This window comes from Argiope bruennichi, chromosome 5 (genome assembly GCF_947563725.1).
Source record: "Argiope bruennichi chromosome 5, qqArgBrue1.1, whole genome shotgun sequence".
In the NCBI taxonomy this organism is placed as follows: Eukaryota; Metazoa; Arthropoda; class Arachnida; order Araneae; family Araneidae; genus Argiope; species Argiope bruennichi.
In genome coordinates, this window is record NC_079155.1 from 76,956,678 (window position 1) to 76,973,902 (window position 17,225).

The 17,225-nt window shown below is 28.5% G+C and overlaps 1 protein-coding gene across 1 annotated transcript; it reads right to left on the minus strand.

Annotated features, from left to right (window-relative positions):
- Positions 1-12,071: 12,071 nt before the first annotated feature.
- On the minus strand, positions 12,072-17,154 carry LOC129969072 (uncharacterized). The gene is made up of 3 exons (XM_056083480.1): positions 16,885-17,154; positions 12,923-13,017; positions 12,072-12,271 (listed from the first exon to the last, which is right to left on the minus strand). The coding sequence occupies exons 1-3, from the start codon at positions 17,027-17,029 to the stop codon at positions 12,122-12,124; spliced, it is 390 nt and encodes a 129-aa protein (XP_055939455.1). The 5' UTR covers positions 17,030-17,154; the 3' UTR covers positions 12,072-12,121.
- Positions 17,155-17,225: the final 71 nt, after the last annotated feature.

Below are 17,225 nucleotides of genomic sequence, written 5' to 3' on the forward strand. Positions count from 1 at the left end.
ACGAGTCTTGGTGGCGAGATCGGCAGGGTGTGTCATTGTATTTTGCTGGTCTTCTGTTCGAATCTCGAGATCGACAAATAATTTATAATTTTTCTTTTTTTAAATAAATTTTATCTATATTTCTCCATTATTCATAGAGTTACTATGAATCATTCCAAATCATATATTTCAAAACAATATTATAAATTTAAAATATTTCTATAATTTATCGGAATTTTAAGAGTCAAGTTCCCGCACATGCGCAGAATCTATTAATATTCTTAGCATTGTGCTTTTAAAACCAGATTTACACAATACTTAAAACTTATTGCCGAGTCTTAATGAGAATTTTTGACCTTTCAGTAGCTCTCGAGGTACGAGTCTTGGTGGCGAGATCGGCAGGGTGTGTCATTGTATTTTGCTGGTCTTCTGTTCGAATCTCGAGATCGAAAAATAATTTATAAATTTTCTTTTTTTTTAAATAAATTTTATCTATATTTCTCCATTATTCATAGAGTTACTATGAATCATTCCAAATTGTATATTACAAAACAATATTATAAATTTAAAATATTTCTATATTTTATCGGAATTTTAAGAGTCAAGTTCGCGCACATGCGCAGAATCTATTAATATTCTTAGATTTGTGCTTTTAAAACCAGATTTACACAATACTTAAAACTTATTGCCGAATCTTAATGAGAATCTTTGACCATTCAGAAGCTCTCGCGGTAAGAGTCTTGGTGGCTAGATCGGCAGGGTGTGTCATTGTATTTTGCTGGTCTTCTGTTCGAATCTCGAGATCGACAAATAATTTATAAATTTTCATTTTTTTTAAATAAATTTTATCTATATTTCTCTATTATTCATAGAGTTACTATGAATCATTCCAAATCATATATTTCAAAACAATATTATAAATTTAAAATATTTCTATATTTTATCGGAATTTTAAGAGTCAAGTTCGCGCAAATGCTCAGAATCTATTAATATTCTTAGCATTGTGCTTTTAAAACCAGATTTACACAATACTTAAAACTTATTGCCGAGTCTTAATGAGAATCTTTGACCATTCAGAAGCTCTCGAGATACGAGTCTTGGTGGCGAGATCGGCAGGGTGTGTCATTGTATTTTGCTGGTCTTCTGTTCGAATCTCGATATCGACAAATAATTTATAATTTTTCTTTTTTTTTATATAAATTTTATCTATATTTCTCCATTATTCATAGAGTTACTATAAATCATTCCAAATCATATATTTCAAAACAATATTATAAATTTAAAATATTTCTATATTTTATCGGAATTTTAAGAGTCAAGTTCCCGTACATGCGCAGAATCTATTAATATTCTTAGCATTGTGCTTTTAAAACCAGATTTACACAATACTTGAAACTTATTGCCGAGTCGTAATAAGAGTCTTTGACCATTCATAAGCTCTCGAGGTACGAGTCTTGTTGGCGAGATCGGTAGGGTGTGTCATTTTATTTTGCTGGTCTTCTGTTCGAATCTCGAGATCGACAAATAATTTATAATTTTTCTTTTTTTTAAATAAATTTTATCTATATTTCTCCATTATTCATAGAGTTACTATGAATCATTCCAAATCATATATTTAAAAACCATATTTTAAATTTAAAATATTTCTATAATTTATCGGAATTTTAAGAGTCAAGTTCCCGCACATGCGCAGAATCTATTAATATTCTTAGATTTGTGCTTTTAAAACCAGATTTACACAATAGTTAAAACTTATTGCCGAGTCTTAATGAGAATCTTTGACCATTCAGAAGCTCTCGCGGTACGAGTCTTGGTGGCTAGATCGGCAGGGTGTGTCATTGTATTTTGCTGGTCTTCTGTTCGAATCTCGAGATAGACAAATAATTTATAATTTTTCTTTATTTTAAATAAATTTTATCTATATTTCTCCATTATTCATAGAGTTACTATGAATCATTCCAAATTGTATATTTCAAAACAATATTATAAATTTAAAATATTTCTATATTTTATCAGAATTTTAAGAGTCAAGTTCCCGCACATGCGCAGAATCTATTATTATTCTTAGCATTGTGCTTTTAAAACCAGATTTACACAATACTTAAAACTTATTGCCGAGTCTTAATGAAAATCTTTGACCCTTCAGAAGCTCTCGAGGTACGAGTCTTTGTGGCGAGATCGGCAGGGTGTGTCATTGTATTTAGCTGGTCTTCTGTTCGAATCTCGAGATCAACAAATAATTTATAAATTTTCTTTTTTTTTAAATAAATTTTATCTATATTTCTCTATTATTCATAGAGTTACTATGAATCATTCCAAATCATATATTTCAAAACAATATTATAAATTTAAAATATTTCTATATTTTATCGGAATTTTAAGAGTCAAGTTCGCGCAAATGCTCAGAATCTATTAATATTCTTAGCATTCTGCATTTAAAACCAGATTTACACAATACTTAAAACTTATTGCCGAGTCTTAATGAGAATCTTTTACCATTCAGAAGCTCTCGAGGTACGAGTCTTGGTGGCGAGATCGGCAGGGTGTGTCATTGTATTTTGCTGGTCTTCTGTTCGAATCTCGATATCGACAAATAATTCATAATTTTTCTTTTTTATATATAAATTTTATCTATATTTCTCCATTATTCATAGAGTTACTATGAATCATTCCAAATCATATATTTCAAAACAATATTATAAATTTAAAATATTTCTATATTTTATCGGAATTTTAAGAGTCAAGTTCCCGTACATGCGCAGAATCTATTAATATTCTTAGCATTGTGCTTTTAAAACCAGATTTACACAATACTTGAAACTTATTGCCGAGTCGTAATAAGAGTCTTTGATCATTCATAAGCTCTCGAGGTACGAGTCTTGTTGGCGAGATCGGTAGGGTGTGTCATTTTATTTTGCTGGTCTTCTGTTCGAATCTCGAGATCGACAAATAATTTATAATTTTTCTTTTTTTTAAATAAATTTTATCTATATTTCTCCATTATTCATAGAGTTACTATGAATCATTCCAAATTGTATATTTCAAAACAATATTATAAATTTAAAATATTTCTATATTTTATCGGAATTTTAAGAGTCAAGTTCCCGCACATGCGCAGAATCTATTAATATTCTTAGCATTGTTCTTTTAAAACCAGATTTACACAATACTTAAAACTTATTGCCGAGTCTTAATGAGAATCTTTGACCATTCAGAAGCTCTCGAGGTACGAGTCTTGGTGGCGAGATCGGCAGGGTGTGTCATTGTATTTTGCTGGTCTTCTGTTCGAATCTCGATATCGACAAATAATTTATAATTTTTCTTTTTTTTTTATATAAATTTTATCTATATTTCTCCATTATTCATAGAGTTACTATGAATCATTCCAAATCATATATTTCAAAACAATATTATAAATTTAAAATATTTCTATATTTTATCGGAATTTTAAGAGTCAAGTTCGCTCAAATGCTCAGAATCTATTAATATTCTTAGCATTGTGCTTTTAAAACCTTGTATTTGGCTGGTCTTCTGTTCGAATCTCGAGATCGACAAATAATTTATAATTTTTCTTTTTTTTAAATAAATTTTATCTTTATTTCTCCATTATTCATAGAGTTACTATGAATCATTCCAAATCATATATTTCAAAACAATATTATAAATTTAAAATATTTCTATATTTTATCGGAATTTTAAGAGTCAAGTTCGCGCAAATGCTCAGAATCTATTAATATTCTTAGCATTGTGCTTTTAAAACCAGATTTACACAATACTTAAGACGCCAAAACTCAGTTTAATTTTGAAGTAATCAAAAATTTAAATAAATCGTTTTGAGGTGCACATTCATGCCATCCAATGTTAAATTTGGTAATTATAGTCAATTGTTTGAAATTTTGTTGCTGTAGATTAAACAGCCTGGCCTACAGAGCGTCACCGCACACTCACCTTCATTATTGATAGAGACGAATTAGGTTGTTTTGCCAGATTCTGAAATAGTTCGGAAAAGAATCGTCATTTTATCCATCTAATTGTTGATTTCCCGGCACTAAATTTGTAAATTTTTATAATCTGTTATGCTTATTTGATTATGATAATTCTCTGACTAAAACTTGGTTAATGGTTAAAGTAATGTTTATAAAACATAAGCAAATTAGATTGCTTTGTAATATTCATAATAAACCCTGTAATTCAAAGAGCTTTTACATTTTGCATAGACTTTAGATAAATATATTTAAATAAAACGATTAAAATAGCTATTATAGAATATTTATATATTACACATTAAAACAAGCCAGTGCATATTGCACTGGCAGGATTGAAAGGAAGAAAAAAATGGGATGGAATATTAGCTTGCAGGAGCTCCGAGAGAAGAAAGTACTTAATGATAAAAACGCGTGTCTAAAAATTAAATAGAAGAGTTCAAATTCAAGATTTAATTGTTTTTGAATAAAATACATTGGTTTTTAACTCTAAATATACACATATAAATGCATACATGAGGATTCAAATACTTGAGTTGTACCTTTTTCAAATGCGCATTTATTTTTCATTTTGAAACATTACATAAAAGAAAAAGTTTCTACATATATTAAAAAAATATTTTCACTAACCATCTTTAAAAAAAATATCGTTATATCTTTCTTGCATTCTATATTGTTCGTGCGAGTAAACATCTGCAAGTGATACGAGCTTATTTGCCTCAAACTCGAAACACTTCTGAATTTCTGCTCATTGTTGCAATGATTATTCAAAACTTCAAACAAGTGAAAATACTGAATATTTCTTTAAAATAATTCTGGATTCCTAAGAAGTTTTTTTTGTACATATAAAAACATTTGAATTTAGTTTCTACATTCATTTTACACAGCTACCATTATTATGAGAGAGTACATTCATCCATTCATTTACCATTGGTATACCATTCAGGGGCAATCGACACAAAGTTAAATGCAACGTTTGACTCTGATTACGATGAAAGACACACAAGTGTGAAGCATCTCGAATTAGTACAATAAAACTGAATAGTTCCATCTTAGGAATAAGAGCCAAGAAAAAGAATTCATGGGAAATTATTATATTAAGTTCCTCTCTTAAAAACGATGGATGTTCTAATTTATTTATTTTTTTAGTGTACCGCTATTAAAGATAAATGATTTTTTCTCCTTCCTTTTCTGAATTGGAAGGATTTTATAGGATTTATTATTTTTTTTTTTCCTGTTTTCTCTTGTCAACAATATCTTATGCATCAATTCTTTTCGGATAATTATATACTGTAAAAGCATCATTCTTTTTCCAAAAAATAAAATTAAAAAAAACTAATAAAAAATTTATAAATTTTTATATTTAGTTATTTCAATTCCTTAAATATTATTTTGCATATGTTATCATTATCCAATATTAGCCACTTATAAATTACAATAGCTCTGTTCATTTACTCATTTTTATTGTAATTCAATTATTAAAAAAAGACCCAGAAGATTAAGAATTTTGTTACTTTTGAACCAAATGTAAAATAGTTAAAAATGTATTTCTCACTAAAATCTTATTAAATATTTTCTTGCTCATGTTGCAACAAATTTAGATGATTCATTGTCATAATCTGTATTTCGATCTATAATCTAGAAGGACATATAACCATACATTTTCTAGGATTAGATCTCAATGCAATTAAATCTGGAGGTTCATAAAAATGGATTGAAATATTTACAATCTTTGGATGGTCAGTAAAAAAAACCTGAGAATTTTCGTATACAAATATCCTAGATATTTTTTTTAACTTGAGAAAAAAATTAGGTTCAGTATCTGAATAAAAAAAGAAAATTAAAAGTGTGAAGAATTTAACTAAGATAAATAATACTTAATTGGATTTAATTAATTGTAAATTAATTATGAATTATTTGGAAGCTAAATTAGAAAGAATGTGCTTGCCCCCACCCCAATCTCTGTCAGCAAACCTATGCAATCCGACAAACTTCTCCTGAAAGGATTTCATTCAAAATTTGTTATAAATCTACAAATTTGGTCGTACGTTCATATACTAAACTTTATGCATCTAGCTCAAAGAGTTTTTGAGTTACTATGTTCACAGACAGACATAATATGAAAAATGTGTTTATATGAACGGGGGAATTTCTTAAAATACCAAGTTCGAGTTTTTTGATAACTACAGTGCTTTCCCTATACTTTGTGCAAGATAAAGTAAGAAAATTAATAACGTATAATTAATACACAAGAAACTCCACAACACTGTTTCGATGTCTTTAAGATATTGTATAACATTCAGATTCAGAGGGGAGGAGGTACCAGCTCAGGTGTCGTCCGTCATCTGGCAGCGGTTCAAAATTGCAGGCTCCGTCCCAAATAGTCCTATTGTTGCTTTAAAATGGGGTGTTAATATAATTAACTCAGAATGTCATCAAATAAACCTTTATATCTGCTTATTCGAAAATAATTCTTCGCGATATATATATTTAAAAAAAAATATAACTGCTTTATTTCGAAAATTCCTTTTCAACCCAAGGTCCATGGCGCCAGGTCATGTCTTTTAATCGCGCTTTAAAATGCAGTCGCATCAACAAAACTTTCACCTTTATGTATAAATTGTTTTTAATTTCATTAATGCCCCTTTTTAAGCAACAGACGGTTATTTTAGGACGAACATCATCAATTTGAAACTAGATCAGATGTCGACAGTGATGCCAGCAGAAAGACGCTTACAATAGGTAACAAGCTGCGATACTAATAATCGATTAGTATCTAAGAGTCTCTTTTGAAGTAATTCCAAATCATGTTGCAGATCATTTAACACGAGTGTTCGATTCATTTGTGCAAAGAAAGTAATAGGTAGCCGGAGTATACAAATTTTTTCACCCCAAGTCGTCATCAGTAATTTAGTAAATTGCGTCAAAAGCACAGTATTTTTTTAACCTCTTTATGAGGATTCATTTCACAAAAAAGATACAAATGCACGGATGCTTTGTCCTGGTGGCACCTGGAACCTTCTTTCTCCCTCCCTAAGCATTATGCTATTGGTTCTGTTTAATCACCCCGCTATGAGGTCGGTAGAATGAGTCAAGAAGATAAAAAAGTATAGTAATGCCACAGGCGTAGATCCAATCTCCAAATTATTCTAAATGAGAAGAAAGTCCTTCTCTCTCTCTCTTTTTAAAAAATCAAAATACTATATGTTAAATACTGTTTGAATTTCTATCTGGACGACATCTAAATGTTAAGGTTGTATTAACTTCAATGATAGAGCACCATTTTCAAGTATAGTACATACATATAAAATCTTCATATTTAGATTTTTTTTTTTTCAATTGGAGTAACTTAAACATTTTCGAGACGAATATTTAAACTTCTTTTGAATTTAAAATTCTTGTATGAAGAGGAAGCAGTTAAAAAAAAATATTTTTTTTATAAATAATTAGTTTTTTAAAAAGAATTACATAAAAGAAAATATTGAATTTTACAGACATGCTTTAACCCTTAACTGGGGACGTACGGTCTGTGAGACCGCTAGCGATGGATTTTCTGTCACCCCTATTCTATTTTTAGTTCAATTGAATGGATTGACCCTTTAGCTTCCAGTTTTATGACCTCGAATACACGTGCACTTTTTCAACGGATTTCAGCAGATGATTTTTAAAATAATTCAGTTATTTCTTCGAGCTCGGTCTCTTAAGACCGCATCTCCCTGTTAGTGTCCCAGTGATAAACAAGGCTTAGCGGATGGCGCTAAAACTTGGGCCCCGAGATATCATCCAGTTTACTGATCCTATTATGAAGCAGTGCTCCAGACACTTTTAAATGAAGCAGAAAGGGATTTTAGTGATAAGGAAAATTGTACAGAAGAGTTTTTCGATGAAAGTTCGCATTCAACTGATTTTGATATGTATGTTCAAACATAATTAATTTTTCTAGTGATAATGTATTTTAAAAAATTTATAAAATATATTAATATACCAAGAGATATATATACAGAATTTATAGGTTGATTTTTATACTGTATATTTAAAACCTGTATATTTAACTGTATATATTACTGTATAATATAAACCTGTATATATTACTAACCTGTATATTTAAAATTTCCTAGAAAACTGTGCTATGAAAGTCACACAAGCCGATAAAAAAAGGGCCAATTTTACCCATTGTCATTTTATTTTTTATTTTTCATATAATTGTTGAATTTTACATTATATTGTTTTCTCTATACCTTCATATGCTGTAAAAATAAATATGATTTAAAAAGTAAAATACTTTTTCAAGAATATTATTTATTGTAACATGTCATTTGAGAAGAAAATGTATGTTCCAACGCATTTGCTTTTTTTCAATGACAATATATTTCGGAAAATTTCTAAAGCATGTCTATATATCAAGAAAATTATCTGCAAAATATATTGGCAGTTTTTCATACTAATACATTCATTAGAAAATTTAATTTGAGTGAAATGAAATGCGGTCTCGTAGACCGCACCTCCCCAGTTAAGTCCTAAAATTTCACCTCCCCAGTTAAGGGTTAAGAAAGATTATTCGATATTAAAATTTTCGGAAAGATTAGTCATGTAATCTTTATAACCGAAAAGCGGAAAAAGACATCACAAGTGAGGTCCAGCATAGAACAGTATTGCTTCAGAGAATTAAGCATTCGGACTAAGTGTCAAAAGGAGGAGAGCTGTATGAAAAGACCTGGTTAATAAATAATTTTAATGAGAGTTACTTGATTCAATCCTTTTTCCAATGAAAATTTTTATTTTATCAATGGAATTACTGACAGATTAAAATTACTGATAATGCTAAACTAAATGGCAGAGCTTGCATCTCCAATACCTACAAAAATAAAATTCACTGATGATGACTAAATTACCTTTTAAGCTTTAGATCTCATCAAACTTGGAAATTCGAAATGCAATTTCATCACTAAAATGCTTACATAAATATATTATGTAAAGCAAATTAAATTCACGATCAACCTGCGATCAAAACCAAATAATAGAACTTAACAGCACCATCAAGGTCGCCACTTGAATCTGGAAAAAAAATTCCCTGTTCGCATATTCACGATACGAGAAAATGTGCGAACAGTACTCATGTGCTAGTTATAATAGAATACGGTTTTAAGGAGTGTAAAAATCAAATTAAAGAAGCAACAATTTATTAGTATTATTATTAAAGGAACCCAACATTATTCAAAATAATAGCATATTATATGAAGGCTTATATTTACATACAGAAAAAAAAAACAATTTATCTTTATTTATTATCTAGAATTTAGGAAGACACAAATTGTATATTAAGGGGGGAGTGATATATTACCTCTTTAATTGTAAGTCAGACAGAATTAAGGATTCAGGTGAAATAAAACACAAAAACATTTTTGTTATTCACGATACGAATTATTTCATAATCAATTAACTAAAAAAATTACAAAGTAAGATTTTTTATTATTATTATCTTTTATTCATTTTTGAAAATTCAAGTATTTGGACATCAATTTAAGCAGACTTTTCAATCATTAGTTTCATGGAGCTAATGGACCTAATCCATAACACATAAGGTAACATTTCTGATGGCTTAACATACATATTTTAGCTATTTTACTTTCAGTGAAACATAAGTGAAAATATTTCCGATATATTGTCGAATGTATTAAAAGACAAATGTAACGCAATAGGTTTAAATGCCCATAAAAATTCAGCTTTAAATTATTGTTCTTGAATTAAAAAGCTCGAAATCGGTTTATTTTCAGACATTAAATTTGACGTTTACAATTTTAACATGGTATTTTTTCCTGTGTTCCTTTAATACACTAAGTCCAACATCAATGAATACTGTTTTTAACTGGCATGCAGTCTTGTATGCTTTTTTGGCTTTACTAGTAAGTGCCTATTTTCATATCTCATTTAAGCTTTTCATCTTCTTACAAAGCGAGCAGTATGCAACAAATTGATTTCATGGAAGCCCTTGAATCCATTCAGCAAAATCAAGACTGATTTTTTTTTATTCGTCCAATTCGTATTACATACAAATCTTGAGCAGCTCATTGACTTAAAAAAAATATTCTCTAATTCTACTTTGAATAAGCACACAGTTTCTCAAATAATAAACAAACTATTAAATAAACTCAAGTATTTTTTCTTTCTTCTCAAAAATAAAATAATATTGCATCTGAAATCTTTTTAGAACTAAACATAGAAAGTTTAAATTGCATGTTTAAACCCTACATTCCATTCTTTAAGTGCATCTGAATGAGAAGTCGCATATTTATGGTTTCTCTCATATATGGCTGCAACTGTAAAGAAGAATCTGATATAATATGGTTAGTTGCACATGTGTCTTTGATGGAAACAGAAGCCAGGAAACAAGCTACACTATATTAGAGATTTCTCTAAACAAATTTCAGCACATGATTATCTAATTTCTGGTGGTAAAATAAATATGTAGATCAGATATTTACACTTGAATGTATAGGGACAGAATGTAGGTCATGATGCAGTTTTCTCACGAACATGAGAACAATTTACAGGTCACAAACAAGTCGATTATACGTCATTAGCATTACATCGTTGCACTGCATGATATACAGTGAGTACCAAATACACCATGTTATAAAGGGTGGTCCACTAACACCACCTGCCAACAAAAATTATACCACTGCATTCTGAATTTGTTTGAGGGAATCCATGACATGACACTATTTGTTTTGTAACTTCTGCTTTTCTCAATAACACTATACTGCTTTATATTAAATTTCTCCTAATACGCATAGCCATCTATAAGAGAAATTTCAAATTTCTTCAGTGCAAAATATTATCACTAAAATAATTACCTTATTTTAATTTGGGAATACTTTATACTATATTGCTGGTGTATAATGGTTAGATCAGCTAGCAATGAGAAAAGACAATTTTTACATGAAAGAAGGGTTGACAATTCCAAGGAGTGGTCAGGCAATCATCACAAATCTCAATTCCTTAAGATATAAAATGATGAGAAAAGAGATAAATCATCCCTCTTTCTTTTTAAAACTACCAACTGGAAGTGATTTTAGTGTTTGTTCATCTAAATTCTAAAGGTTATATTGGAGCAGATATCAAGAAAGCCCAATAATTCTTTATTCAATAAAAACTAATAATAAAATATATACATCGTGCAATAGGATAAAAACAAAAGAAAAAAGGATTAAAATCTAGGTTTGTTCAAAATAAATTTTTAAGTTGCTGAGAAATATTGAGAATATTTATTCTCAATACAAGCACAAGAATTTTTGCAATTTTATATTATGTAAAGTTCTTAATTAAAAGCTTAAAATACAAAAATCTTTAGGATTATAATAAGTATATTTTATAAAAAATACGTTCAATAAGGAAACTAAAAAAAAACAAAAAAAACATTAAAATATTTCAGTTCAAAAAAATTTTATTTAAAGAGTTTATGCAGATTCTTTCAGCACTAGATTTACAAATTTCAAGAAGGAGTTAGTACATTTAGATTAATTGGAATCACATAGTAATGATGTATCAAAAATGTTTACCAGATGTAGTAGATAAAGTTTCATAGACTTGGGATTATGATTTATTTTGACAATAATCCAGCAGGTTCTTAGATTTGCATCTCTAGAGAAGGTCTAGAGATGCAAATCTTGAATGTAAACTTTGTATGGCAGTTCAAATACCTTCTTTTGATCTTTTTAATCAATTAATATTTGTTTACTACTGACCGTGTAATTTTTGTTGTGTTAATAAATTGTATATACACTTCAGAGGAATCCTTTCATTTCTTGTGTGTACTAACACATGCACTTGTCATTCCTCACCTAGTATTGTTAAGTGATACTACTTCATTTAGACATACCCTAAAAGTTTATAAATTTAGTGCTGGTATGCTCAGTAAATATAATAAATAAATATAATAATAATAAAATATATGTAATAAATATAACATACCACCAAATATATATAAAATATTATAAAACAAAAAATATTTCAATATTAATGTATAGTAATTTCAGAAAAGTAAAAAACATCTTCATGAAATGATAAGGGGGGGGTGACATTTCTGTTTTTCAATGAAAAACCAACAACAACAAAATTTAAATTATTTATTTAAAATATAAAAAAAATCAGTTTTCTTGCTATGTTTCTGATCGTTTTTTAAACTCCTCTTCTACTTTAGTTATATCTGACAAAAGATTTTCTTCCAGAATTTTAAGATTATTCTTGTTTTTTTCTAATTCACTTAAATGCTTTTCCAAATGATTCATTTTTTCCATAAAACTGGCAACCTGTTAAAAAAAAAAGCAAAAAACATAGTTCACCATGAAAATTCATATATGTGATTAAAAAAAATAATAATGATTTTAGAAAGAAGCAAATAGACTCTTGACAATACAGTTCTGGTTTTAAATATATATATATATAGGATATCACAAAAAACTGTTTACAAACTTCAAGGTAAGGCATGAAGATAAAAGTAAATCACTTTTAGAATAGAGAATAAGGGCAGAAACTAATTAAGGATATGATACATAGGTTGCATTGTCAATGAATTAAGTAATAGAAATAAACACATCAAATAATATATGCACCATTGTTTTCTAGGATTACAATTTAAAATGATACAATAACACAATGACCTGAATAGCAACACTCCAAATTACATTCCATGGCAGATACATTAGAAATAGGAAGCAGTATCAAAAACAAAACTTTGGAATATTTAAAGAAATGTCCAAATGATTTGCTGGACAAACTTGTACATGCCTTGCTTGTTTTCATACATGGAATTCTAACTTCTACCATATAACGAATTATTTAAAAAAAAATACTGAAATGGAATCAGAATCCTTAATAAAACTTAAAATATAAAATTGATGGCAATAATATTAATATTTGGCATCAGCAATAGTCAATAAACTACAAAGTACAATAAATACCTTTATATATGCTTGATGAGGATCAAGGAATTCTGTTTGATCTTTCAAACCAGAATCATTAAGATCTTCAGGCAAATCATTGATGTCATGGGCATCTGACAGGGGGGAATAATAATATTAATTAAAATAGGTTACATAAATAAATGAATCTAAATCAGAAAGAAATATCAATAATGTTTTATACAAAATGCTCTTAATTAAATCATATTGTTTTTCATTACAGTATGACTTCAAAAAAATTAAAGAGCTGTTTTAATTTCAATACATACTAACATTCATTAGTGGATTCAACCCAATATGACACAATTTAATATTAACAAAGTCCAAATGAACAGAAAAATACAATCATATCAAATGAAATTTAATTACAATTCATATATAATATGTCAACTATATATAATTGTCACTAATGCATAAATCCTGAATATATATCCCCTGTATTTAGGAAGGATAAGAATGACTTCCTTGTAGAAACTTGGATTTCTAGTTCTTATTTCCTGCTGTGTCCTTATTTCTTTTTCACAGCTGAATCATAGAGTTCCCAGTCTTTTTAGCATGATAATATTTATAGGCTGGCATACTATTTGAAAATGCAATATGCATGAAACTATGTGCAAGAATAAAAATCATGCTAAATGCTTAATCTAATGAACTGTTAGTCCAGTGAACAAGGCAGATCACTGGGCCTAGATCTACTAAATTTGGTATGTAGTTAATTTGTGGATAGTAGGTGCTTACTAAGAAAGTTTTTAACATTTCAATGAGATTTTTAATTTAAAACTTGTTAAAAATGTTAATGTTTTCTTCAATAGTTTCAAGAATATACATGCACAAAAACCTTTTTATACTATTTTAAAATTTTAAATGAAAGCTTTTCAATGATGTGTGTTTTGAAAATTATTTTCATATAACTTTTCCTCTAATTTTATTACATTAATATTTTTAAATGTTTTAAAAACAGTACTTTTTATTGATTTAATTATTAAATTTATACTCATGCATGATGTGTCAATTTAAATAATATTTTTGTATATGTAATATTAGTCTATATAACTAAAAAAGAAAAAACAATAATATTAAACTTTATATTAACCCTTTGCAGTGCACCTACCTTTAAATTTTAAATTCACACAAAAAAAATTTGTACATAATCTATTTAAGCCTATAGGAGTACACTGGTTAAATTTCATGTAGATTGTACTTATCATTTTGATTTTGGGAACACTGAGCCTCTAAAGTTCTGGAAAGTGCACCTAAGTGGGCATAGCAGTAAAATGCAAAAATAAGTAAAATCTCTAGAATTTGAATAACAAAAGCACTATGTTATGTTGGTATTTCAGAAAAATCTAGTTCAAAATAAATAGCAGGAAACTTTGTACAGGTCTAAGTAAAGATTGCAAATGCTGCAAATAACAAAAAAGAAAGAAAACCCCCAAAACTTCACACTCATAGTAAGTGTTGCTCATTTCCAAAAATTCTGACCCTCCCAAACACTATTCTTAGAATGGAGCTCATTTATCACAAAAAAGAGGAGAACAGGAAATGAAGACACAGCTGTTCTCTTTATGGCATAATATCCTGTCACGTAACACGATTGGTGCAATGTTCCAGCTGATAGAACACCTAGTTTTATTCAATAATTATGCCTATGTTTTCTCAGTGAAAAATTTTAAAATACAAAGAACAAAATAAAATTTTAATTATTTTTCTAACAACTATTTTTTACAAGAAAAAAAATAATACAATTCTTTGAAATAAATAGGATTTTACATAGTATGCTATATCTGAAAATTGTGGATTAGCTTGCTTTAAATTGTTATCTATTTTTAAAAATGAAGGACAAAAGTGATTCTTAAACATACTTTTTTTATTATTTATGGTTGAATTTAATGATTTTAGAAGCAAGTGAAATTAGGTGTTCCATGTTCTAAAACATATTTTTTTTCCCCATTTATAGTTAAATGTAACGATTTTAGAAATGTGCAAAATTAGGTGTTCCATATATTGGAACACTGCACCACGAAGGGTTAAAGATGAAACCATTGGAGATGCAATTTTAACAGTGGTTTCATTATCATTCATCAGTATTTTAAGATTTATATCATTGGGCAGAGGAGTTGATGTCCATGAAAAGGTATAAAAACATCTAGTAAAGGTTATAAAGCAGCAATGGATGGGAAAAATGGGAAGTGTATGCTCTACATCTAATGTGAAGATGCAATGAGTGATTCAGATAAAGTAGCTAAATCAATAAAGGTTTGCTACCTTGATATAAAAGTAATTAGGTAATTTACTTGTACAAAAATGGAGAAATATGATGAGAAGATGGTTAGTGCAACATCATTAAAATCTAAAGAGATGCTGCAATGCTTATTGAGATCACTGAACATGTAGAAGATGGAAAAATGATCTATTCACATTACTGGAAGGGCAATGATAAGGAACAACTTGAAGTTGATTATATTAACTTCTCTATAAACTATTAGTACCACTTCCTGAAAACAACAGCAAATGTTCACACCCAAAATTGAAAAAGAATGAGGGGTGCAGCCAAGTGGCATAATAAGAAACATTGGGCCACAACATGTCAAATATCTTCAAAGTTTATGAGGAGTAAGTACACAATTCATGTATTGCTATATCATGCCAATATCACTAAACGCCATTATACACAATACAATCATCGTGGTGATATTCTCAATTGTTTGGTGATTGAATCTAGGTTCCAATACTTACTGTAATTTATTTGAAAAATTTCCCTAAAAAATTTATTAGCTAGTTTAAGAGTTTCTGGATCACTTATTATCAGGGTCATATAATTGCATTTTCTGTTAAATCATTAAGAATAAATTTAAGAGGAAAATAAAGATACCTAAATGAAGTTTACAGCATTATCTAGCTGTTATGTTTTAGTATAAAGATTCAACACTTTTTTAGAATTTAAGGGCTAAACATATAGAAGTCGCATAAGGAAATATCAAGATATATGAAGGTGATTTGTGGATTTTCTCAAGGCACTTTTGAGCAGGCTGTTGAGGGCTTAGGGTTTTTTAGCTTTGTTGAGGGCCTTCTGGGCCACATACTGCCTGGAGCTCAGCGATAAGTATATAAATTTGTGCCATCAGATAAAGAAGATAAAAGAAATTTAAAAAAAATTATATCTTATTGGAAAATATTCATAGATATATTATCTCCCAAAAATATTAAAAATTACCACATGCCAATCCAAACGAAAATCAGAAAAATCTTTTGATCTCTTCTGCTTCCCTTGGCTTTATTTCTTAAATCATTCCAGTTCAAAATTTAAGTGATAAAAACTCTACTTATTTATAACAGATTACTTGAATTTTCTGTTGTTATAAACAATATATTCAGATTAAAATAGTTAATTTTTAGAGATGGATATAAAATAATTTTGTTAGTACTATGGAATTAGTTTTTATTACTAAATAGGAATAAACAGGAATTAAATATTATTACTGCAAATACTATTAAAATGCAAAAATTTAGCAACCTTTGAAAGCTGAAATGTGAGCTTAATCAAAATTATTTTGTTTTTAAATTTTTTTAGCAGTGTTGTGTTTCTAATTTGCAAATATATGATTAAAAAAGATCAGACTAGTCAATAAATTTCCAAATAAAATAATTTGAAATTTAAAACACAGATAGCAAAGCAGAAAGATCCTAGAAACGTGTAACAAATTTCATAAAAGTCCTATACCATTAAAAACATTATTTCATTCTACTAAAATGGGGGGCACTTCCAATAATGTAGATGAGCCACCTAAGAGAAAAAAAATTCTAACCAAATCTATCAAAACTCGCCACATATAACAAGAAAATAAAGAAAAATATAAACATTAAAAGATTCGGTGACTTATAGTCTTAAAAAGATTACAACTTGGCGCCATATTCGCTGGCATGTACCCAATTAATAAACTACCTTACAGCTTTTATCGTACCTAAAATAAATAATTTATCTTTTGGATCTATTTTAAATACTACATCATCTGGTGTCGCTTGAGTTAGATCATCAATGATTTCATCTTTACTTGGAATAGGTGGTCTGGCAGGAAGAGTAGTTTTTCTTTTAAACATATTTATCATTAAAATTGTAAAAAAAAAAGCTATAGTTATATGTATTCAAAAACTCTTTTCACATTTACAACATAATCTACTCGCCATAAGAATTAAATTAGTTTGCCCATCATAATAACAACAACAATCAAACAATTCTTTTCATTTCATTTCAAAATGCTTCAATTCAGGCTTGCCCTCTATGCATATATATATTTTTTAATAA

What these genes read in the sequence shown, in the direction of transcription:
- LOC129969072 (XM_056083480.1), bottom strand. Translation starts at nt 17,029, where the DNA reads ATGATAAATATGTTTAAAAGAAAAACTACTCTTCCTGCCAGACCACCT. An exon ending in AGATAAATTATTTATTTTAG is followed by an intron (nt 13,018 to 16,884) that starts GTACGATAAAAG and finishes CCCCCCTGTCAG; the next exon opens with ATGCCCATGACATCAATGAT. An exon ending in CTCATCAAGCATATATAAAG is followed by an intron (nt 12,272 to 12,922) that starts GTATTTATTGTA and finishes TTTTTTTAACAG; the next exon opens with GTTGCCAGTTTTATGGAAAA.